This window comes from Gossypium hirsutum, chromosome A11 (genome assembly GCF_007990345.1).
Source record: "Gossypium hirsutum isolate 1008001.06 chromosome A11, Gossypium_hirsutum_v2.1, whole genome shotgun sequence".
Lineage (NCBI taxonomy): Eukaryota > Viridiplantae > Streptophyta > Magnoliopsida > Malvales > Malvaceae > Gossypium > Gossypium hirsutum.
This window is the reverse complement of record NC_053434.1, coordinates 92,522,717-92,532,603: the sequence shown is the minus strand read 5'-3', so window position 1 is coordinate 92,532,603 and position 9,887 is coordinate 92,522,717. Positions and strand designations below refer to the sequence as shown.

The window sequence follows — 9,887 nt, the reverse complement described above, 5'->3', positions numbered from 1 at the left end:
TGTTGGAAAAAATATGGTTATAAAATGGTTTTCTTGCACAACAAAAAATCAAAATTTTGAAAACTGAGCTGATTTATTATATTTATAGCAATAAACTCTTTACCAAAATCGCACTTGTGTGTCTGGCTAGACGGATCCTTGTCGTTCCTTACTTTCAACCAAACAACCTCTTCTGCTATTTTGATACCACGAACTGCTTCAAGTGTGGGCTCAAACGAATGCAAATCAAACACAGAACCAAAAATTATTTATTTTACTTTCAGTGGGAAAAAAAGTCTCTCTTTAATAGAAACTGGTAGAATTGTTATTCTAGAAAATATAATTTATATTTAGAAAATAAATTTTCACTATTTTCGGGAAGAAGAATAATATCTCAAATTTTTGTATTTAGTCTACCAGCGTCATCTGTTTATAAAGAGAAAAAGTGAAACATTGTCGAATTAGTAGAAGTCTATTTCAATAGAAAAAGTAAATCATAGTCTAACTAAGATTAGGGAGGGGTGACAACCCTAATTAAATAAACTAGGGTTTGTTGTCCCATGTATCAACATGAGAGGCTTTTGGGCCTCTCTCGTATTGGTCCAATTATAATACTTCTTAAACTTTTAACCCAGGATTTTATAATTCATTCCAACCCATTACATGTTTTTCTATTTTCCAAAATAAACATCATAATTTAATTTAAATAAATAAATTAAATTTCTAATTAAATAATTTTCTCAACCCGATTCTAATTCTGTTAAAATAATGACAATTTTATCGTAAAAGCATTTATGAGAAAATATATTTAATATTTTTACATTCAATGAATTCACAATGATCAATTAATTTAAGTCCATTTTCGAACTTTAATTAGTTAATTAATTAATAATTTAAAAATAATAAATAAATTTTCAAGTCATTTCCATTTAGAGAAAACCACATTCATTTCCAAATATTTCTCATTTCTTTAATTCTACCATTTTTATCCATTTTTGTTCATTTGATTTAACAAGAAATTCATTTCTGGTTTCAACTAGCTAGCGAAGGGACTGATTGGACATATGTTATTAGGACTCAAATGATTTATAATTAAATTTCAACTTTCTCATATTAATCATAAACTAATTTAGTCACGAATTCATTCCACTATAGTATCGTGACTGAGCTCTCCTTAATGACATACCATTATGAAAGCAACTTAATCAGTGCTTGTTTAATGACCATGTCATAAATGTGTTAGCTTCATAGAATATATTTAATCTCTTTGGGATAAATCTGCTCTCTCAATATGATCCTATTTTATCTCATGGCAACTATTACATCTTCTTTCATGAAAATTCAATTACTATCAAATAGTAATCAAGTCATTCATCACAAAGATGAACGACCCATGACCATATTTACTCTTCATCTATCATGTAATATCTATGAGAGGATATAATCTACCCATATCTTGGTCTATGAATTTCACTATTGTGAATGATACTACAAACTGCAAAAGTTGTATACCTAACGCACTAACTTTTGGTTCCTTATCTATTTGAACCCAAGCCTTTACTTATATCAAACTATACGAGTTACACAGACATAGTCCATCATCTACTTAGGATTAAGGTATATCACACTTTGGTTATCATAAGTGAATAAATCCATAAACGGGTTTAGGATTTATTCTTCTTGGGTCCGGTATGATGTACTGTCAATCCAAACAGTCACATTTATGTCTCTATCTTCTGAGAGTCATACGCTCTAATGCCCAAAACAAGACATATCTCTAATTGGACTTCATACACACTATATTAGTCTTTCAATTGGTTTGGTCATTTCTGATCAGACTAAAGACATATTTAAGTATGTCTACAAATATAAGTTATCTTTCTATATTATGATCTGAACATGTAATACCTGCTTAGTCTAACAATAAATTTATAATTTAATTTTGTCTCTAAAAATATTTTAACTTCACCCTAAATATGACCTAATCAAGAAAAAATTGAAAAAAAAAATCATTCAATTAATTGTTTTTATTTCTTTAGATTCAAATTTATTACTTTAGTTTTAAATTATATTTAAAAGGTTGGTATTTAACTAGCAAGCAAATTGAAAATTGTATTAAATTCATTAGGAAAAAAAACGAAAATTGTAAATTTTATTAGTTATTTAATTTATCCGAATAACGCATATTAAACCTATATTTAAAGAAGTTGGTTCACATGATAAATTTGGCTAGTATCTAATCTAATAGAGAAACAAAGTTAGAAAAAAAAATTATTTAATTGAGTATTTAAAAGAATTTGTTTGAATGTTCACATGATGATTGGATATTGTAGCAGTGAAATTAGAAATAGTGGTGGGTGGATGTGTATTTGAATTTAAACGCAGTTGTAGTGATGAGGTGAGAATAAAAAATGACTATTTAAGGACATTACATTAAAAATATATTTATAATAAATATTTTTGAAATAAGAATTAGAAGTAATTAAAATCATATTTGATTAAAATTAAAATATTTAAAAAATATTTTAAATATTAATTAAAATTATTGATAAAAGGATAAAAGAATAATTTCATTATTCATTGGAGGCGAGTTTGATAATTGGACTCTTCCCCCTCCAGTTAAAGCCAGGGGGCTGGTTAAAATAGAAAATATTTTATTTAAACCTTTTAAATTTTTAAAATTTTAAATTAGCAAAGGTAAAGTTACACTTTAACCCCTTAAAATGATAAAATTTGATTTAATCCTTTAAAAATTATAAAGATATAAACTATTCAAATAGTGAAATCATATTTTTACTATCGTAAAAATTAAAATTTAATTTTGACCCCCTAAAATAAATTTCTACCTTTGTCCCTACTCATTGGTGATGCTATCCAAACAAATACTATAAACATATCCCGGTGTGTTTAATTTATAAAATAGGGTAAAAAGGAGTTATATTTCAATATATTAAAGGTGCGTTAAAATTCAAAGGCATCTTGAATGCACTCTAATTTATATCCCCTATATTGATAATAATATTGATATTAATTCAACTAAACTTCAATTGGAAAAAAAAAGTTGTAATGTAACTTACACACAGTTATCATAAATTTAATTTTCATTTGATTGAAATAAATGATAGTGCCTCAACTGGTGGGGTTCTAACAAAACCAGCGATTTTGTTGGGTTTGTCATTTTCCTGTTATTGTCAAATTATAGTCTTAACTATGGTATAAAAGTCTTAACTATGGTATATATATGTGTATATATATTTTTTTTGATTAACTTTTTGGAGTTTTTATTTATATTTTATATTTCAGGAAATTTTACATAATTTTTTTTTATCAATCTTGTGATTTTTTAAAAATTGTTTTAGAACTATTTAGGATTTTTTTTGAATTTCTGAAAACTTTGGAATTTTTAGCTTTTTTAATTATATAATTTTTTAATTTTTTTAAAAGTAAATTTTTTTTATTTTTTTTTAAAAACCACATCATATATGACACGTCTATAATTTTAGAACTATAATTTTTGGTCCCATCAACTTCTATAAAGAGCATGTAGTTGAATAATAAAATGGTTTTTATAAATATCATTAATTTAATATAATAAAATAGATCAAATTTTTTTTATAACCATAATTCCAAAAATGAAATTAATGAAATAATCAATATTTTCCCCTACCCTAATCAAGCCATGAATCGAATAATAAACTTCATAGTATATAATTTTGTGAATTGATACAGTATTTGTATGTAACTTTCTCTCATTCGAAATTTTTTTGACCTTGCAACTTAGTCCTTGAACCTCAAAATGACTATTCTCAACTGAAATCAATTTCATTATCAATCAAATTAAGTCCATGAAAAACCCAAAACATAATTTAATTAATAAACCTGGACATGAATTGAAAAAGTAAACTAGAAGAAAGAAGTAAACAGCGAACGCTAAACACCAAATGCAGTAATGCTAGTAAAGAAGAGTGGCTAAAAGGGAAAATTTAAAAAGGTCTTGCTTACTAGCCATTACATTACAAGAAAAGGTAACACAAGGCCTACAAACAAAGAGAAATTATTTCCTTCGCTGCCGGAACTCTATAACAAAACCGCGCCTTCTTCAGCCAAATGTTGCAATCAGGAAAGCCTTGTAAATGCTCATGAATTTGGCAACAAATGCTACAAAATTATCAGAAACAACACAACATTCATGAAATTGATTATAGCCAAAACAGCATAGCAAAGCACATTGTCATGCAATTATGTTACAAAGGAAAGAACCATTATGTGCTATGCAATTGAAATGATTTGTATGCCGAATGGAAATTTTCCATACCTTCAATGTGAAAGATGGCTTTCTGTCCAAGACGCATCCTATGCTCCTGTTAAATTAAAAGAAATCAATTGAGTACACATAGAGCTAAATTAAGTGGTATTGTTTTACAATAAGCAGGGCGATGCCTCCTAACTTTCACATTCTGTAAAAACATAGCTTTGAATCCTATCACCGAAAACATCTTGCCTGACCACCCATACTAATCTGAAATTTACCACATAACTGCAGAATTATCACTTATTTCACATTTAACTGAAAATTTCTACCAATCACTTCATGGCTTGATTGTGATCCATACTTTTGATAGCCATCATGTCTTTAAATTAAATCAAAGAAGAAGCCTTTTTATGCTGAAACCCCTCTTTGCAAAGAATTTGAGAATTTCTTACGTCAAATGCGTAACCCATTCAAACCAGCGGGGAATCAGAATCCTGGCGGACTATGCCTGGTGCAAGCAAATTGCATGCTTTTTTAAATGTCTCTCCAATTTTTTGTTAAATGAAAGGTATTAAATGATAGTATGACTGTTTGACCAATCCATGCATTCATCATTTTCTCCCCTTCATTTGGGGTTTCACTGAAACAACCACATTGTGAGAAGATTGCATTGTTTTAAGCCCCAAGAACAGAGCTGAGAATTGAGATTAACATGCTTACAATTATTTTCCATGAGGCACAGGATAATCAGTCATAATTAACCAAAAGAAAACAGATATCTAGTGTTGGTCCGAAAGTTAAAACACATTGCCAACTCAGCATAGCCAAACATTACAGAGACAAACAAGATAGGACAGATTAATCAACTTACATAATATGCAGCCCAGTGGCAAATCTCATGCTTTAGCTCTGCATCCAATTTCTTCAATAGTTCATGGAGGAGCCTCTGAGACAACAAGGAAAACAAACTTTAGTTGGAGAAAGATAACAGACCACAACATAGCATCGCATTATATTTACCTTCAAGACAATCTCTGGAGGGATGCAATTGATGAGCAATTCATACACCTTGCCTCTAACCTGAAACAGCCTAAAGAACAAAGAAAAAAGGTTTAAAAGAAAGTCCACAACCAAATAAATACCACAAAGGACATTTTATGTCCAAATTTACTTTCTAGTCTATTATCCTAGACATCCTTCCCATTGTAACTTTGGCAGCTAACGACATGCATTACGCAATTAGCTCATTACCAGATAGGTATTGAAAAGAATTACATAACTGTTAGCAATTTTACTAACAGAACAATAAGATACTTTAAGGCGCTAGGCAAGAACCTTTTAGGACTCTGTTCCTTCATTATGTCAGTTGCTATTTCTGATATATATTCTTCCCAATCCATTGGCGGAATTGCTTGGTTGCTAGTAAAAGGATACCTATAATAAAAAAACATAATATAAAAACACAGATGAACTAAGTTTCCTGCATAGATTTGCATGGCAGCAGTATCTATAAAAAGAAAAGAGCCTAACTGTTGAACACGGCAAGTCTCAAATGACAATATAGCTCTCCTTAAATTCCGGTTTGACTTTTCAGCAATGCGGGCCGCAAAACCAGATGGAAGTTGCAGCCCTTCTTTCTTTCCAATGAACTCCAACACCTTAACAATCTGGTAAGGGGAATTTTACAGAAATGAAATCAATTCACCAATAAGACAACAAAGATTTTTCATGGAAAATAATATTCATGCATACATCACAGTTCTTTTGGCCACAGCCCATTACAAGGGTTGGTGAAAAAGGAGTTGAAGTATTGTTACTAGGAATTTATCCATACATTCTTTCAAGTATTTAATAATAAATAGTAGCTAACTTCCTTAACCTGTTCTGCTGAAGGTGCATTTATTCGGATATTCAGACAGCGAGATCGAATCGCCTCAGTGACTTTTGAAGAACTATTACAGCACAAAATTAGCCGGCAAGAAGCACTGTACTTCTCCATTGTTCTACGGAGAGAATGCTGAGCTTCTCTAGAAAGCTTGTCAACTTCATTGAGTACTAGCACTGACATTCATAAGAGATCATAATGAAACAGTGAAATATGCAATTACTCAAAATTTCAAAGAAAAGAAACCCACCAAATTCAAATAAGCATCAAGAAGAAAATCAATTAGACATTATAAACATAAAGGACAAGACAGATGAATGTTATATCCAGAACATTGAATACTAAATATACATATGAAATGCCATTTTGGAGATATGATTTACAAACCAAATTCGAACAGAGAAACATGCTTCTAACATGGATTTATAAGGTTGCAAGAAAAATAATATCAAAATTACCTTTAAATCCCTTTTTCCCTTTTGTGTCAATGGGTCTATTTTTAGCCATTTCTTTAATAATCTCTTGAACTATGTATCTGTCCTGAAAGCCTACATCACTTGGACTCAACTCCACATGGTTCGTGCTTGCTAATGTGGTCAACTCAAGATCAATGGTTCTACTTCCAGCCTGAAATAAAATTAAAAGAAGAGGTGACTCTAGTTAGAAAGCAGAAGTTTAGAAAAGGCACCGATTCAATTAATAATGGGTTATGAATACTCAATGAAATCATGAGCTCCACTGTAGCATACAAAGTTAAAAAAGGGTACCCGTAAAATCATGCATAAAGGCCACTGAAACATTAAGGTTCAAAAGAAAGTATCCAAGATAACTTTGATAGATCAAGGGCATGAAAACTCAACCTCAGTGCTCTTATATGTAAGCCATCATTTGAATTCTCATTCTAACAATGGAAACTTTACTGCAAATTTTATCCATAGAAAGTACACGCATAGAGAAGAATATTACATTTTAATATATCAAGAAATTTTTATATGAAATTTACATCATCATTTGAAACTTACATCAATTTTCCAATTCCTATTCTCCACTTTCACCTGCAACCAAATAAACAAAATGATTCTTCTAAGTTCAATAAGAAGAAAACCAACAAAAGAAAAACCATTAATTAATCCAATGGAAAACAACTCACTAAATTTCCTCCCTTAATGTTTATCCCAAAAAGAATCCCTTAATTCTATGAAAATAACCCAACCCAAAACTTAAGAAGGAAAAAGGGATTACCAAGTTCAAAATCCACAACATTTCAAGCTCCCATATTAAACAAGTAAATAATCAGTTCGAATGACCAAAAAAATTTGTTCGAAAAAAAAAACTTATCGTAGTACTGGAAACTTTCCCACTTAACAAAACATTTATAAAATAAAATAAAAAAGCCTAAACCGGATCAAAGGGTAAAAAAGATGAAATTGGAAAAAAAAATTAGAACCTTTTCAGCACTGGGACCAAATATTTGTCTAAGAAGGGCCATGATTAGGGTTTTCTTGCCAGACCCAGATGGTCCATAGAAGAGTAAATGCGGGCAATCTTGCTCTGTAACCTGTTTAATTCAAGAAAAAGGAACATGAAATTACAATAACTAAAGAAAAAAAATGGGCACTTAGAATTAAACAAAAGTTTGTTAAAGAATTTTAAAAAAAAAGAAAAAAGGAGTACCAGTTTTGTTAGATTTTGGGCAATTTCTTCATGAACAATGACTTGAGCTAGGGTTTTGGGTCGATATTTATCAACCCACAACATCTTTGAATAGAATTTTGCTTATCTCAGTTTATCTAAGAGGAAAGAAAATCAGATGAGACAGAGTAAGAATAGAGAATATGGCGGGAAAGATATGAGATTTGGGAGAGAAGATAGAGTAGGGTTTTATTATATTGGATAAACTACATAAAAGGTGACTCATGATTATTTTTTATCTTTATTAATTTTTTTTCATTACACCAGCTAGAAAACACAAAAATTTTTGTGACCAAAAAAAGATAATATTTAAATATTTAAATCATCATTTTATAAATTTTTATAATTGAATGATTAAATAAGAAATTTATTAATAGTTAAGTAACTATTTTATAATTTTTATAAATGGGTTATTAAAAAGGAAAAAAATAATTAAGTGATTATTAATATAATTTACCCTGCTATATTTAGAGGTATTTGGCAAGCTAATCTACATGGTCTTTTGTTTGATTTCTAAAACTAATTTAAAAGTGAACTACTAGTTTAACATAAAGGTGCTCACGGGTCCGGTTGAGTCGGGTTCGGGTTAGGCCTAATCAAAATTTTAGGCCTGTTTGTTAAGCTCGGACTTGGTTCGACCTGAAAATGGGTTTAAAATTTTGTCCAAGCTCAGCCCGGATAAAAATGTTCAAACTTGGGCTCAGCCCATATTATTTTTTATATTATTTTTAATATATTATTTTTTTAAATATAATACATCAAAAATACTAAAAATACTCAAATAAATGTTTCCCAACAAATTGAAAATAAATTTTAAAAAATATTTATACTTAAATAACACTAAGATATGTGCAACTTAACAAGCAAATGCATCTAAAATAGTAACAAAATTAATAAAGAAACAAGAGTTATATAATAATAATAAAATAATAGCAACATAATAGTGAAATTGTATTAAGATAGTGAAAAAAACAAGAAAATAACAAAAAAAGAGTAAAAAACAGCAAAAAAATTGTAGTTTTTTTTTACATATTCGGGTCGGGCTGGGTCGGGCCCTGGCTAAAAAAGTCTTACCCAAGGCCCGACCCATTTTTTTCTTTTTTTTTGCCCAACTCATTTTTCAAACTTATATTTTTACCAAACCTTCCCACTTTTCGAGCGGGCCTTCGAACTCAGCCCATGAGAAAGTCTAGTTTGACTAGTCACCTTGGTATCCAAAAAAAAAATTGTTAATTTAATCACCATTGTTAATTAAAACTGCTCCCTTGTTTTCTTTTTAATGGAATACTAATTGTGCAATCCATGTAATTAATGTTTCTAGCTTGCTCCATGACACTTCCATTCCCTCTTAGGTCATCAACCTCCACCATTTTAATAATCCTCTTATGACAAATTACTTAACAACTATTTATGGTCCTTTTCCAATTATTTAATGACAATTTCAATATTTTTTTCCATGTCATTAACATGTAATTTTAGTAATTTTTTAAGCCCCAAAATCAAACCATGAACCTTAAACCCCAAACATCAAACCATGAGCCTTAAACACTAAACCCTAAATTCAAGCTCAGAACCCCTAATCCAAGCCATAAACCATAAATCTCAAATCACGAACCTTAAATCCAAACTGAACACGGGCCCCAAACCCTAAACTCAAACCCTAAACTTTAAACCTAGGGTTCAAGGTTTGGGTTTTAGGTTTAGGATTTATAATTTGAGATTCGAGGTTTAAGGTTCAAGGTTCAAGGTTTAGGGTTTAGGTTTGTGTTTAAGGTTTGAGGTATATGGTTCATGTTTTGAGGTTTAGGGTAAAAATTAACAAAAATATGTGTTAATAACATGGAAATAATTGCTAAAATGTTATTGAATAATTGAAAGGGAGTATGGATGATGTGGTGGGAAGAGTCTATAAAATAATTTCTCTTGCTCCACGACATTTCCATTCCCTTTTCAAGTCCTCAACATCTACCATTTTAATAGTCCTCTTATGACAATTTACTTAACAACTATACTTAACCTCTATCATCAAACCACTAAATTGACAATCAAGTTATCACTTCCACCACCATAACCTTCATA

General features: G+C 30.0%; 1 protein-coding gene across 2 annotated transcripts; it reads right to left on the bottom strand.

Moving 5' to 3' along the window:
* Positions 1 to 3,776: 3,776 nt before the first annotated feature.
* LOC107891200 (replication factor C subunit 3) lies at positions 3,777 to 8,015 on the bottom strand. 2 transcript variants are annotated; one of them, XM_016815916.2, is made up of 11 exons: positions 7,791 to 8,015; positions 7,564 to 7,674; positions 7,139 to 7,171; positions 6,575 to 6,743; positions 6,111 to 6,292; positions 5,762 to 5,898; positions 5,567 to 5,665; positions 5,252 to 5,321; positions 5,103 to 5,177; positions 4,295 to 4,340; positions 3,777 to 4,137 (listed from the first exon to the last, which is right to left on the bottom strand). In XM_016815916.2, exons 1-11 carry the CDS (start codon positions 7,872 to 7,874, stop codon positions 4,079 to 4,081), a joined length of 1,065 nt encoding a protein of 354 aa, XP_016671405.1. In that variant the 5' UTR covers positions 7,875 to 8,015; the 3' UTR covers positions 3,777 to 4,078. The 2 variants fall into 2 exon arrangements, with proteins under 2 accessions (XP_016671405.1, XP_016671414.1); XM_016815925.2 differs by lacking the exons at positions 3,777 to 4,137; positions 4,295 to 4,340 and adding an exon at positions 4,360 to 4,739.
* Positions 8,016 to 9,887: the final 1,872 nt, after the last annotated feature.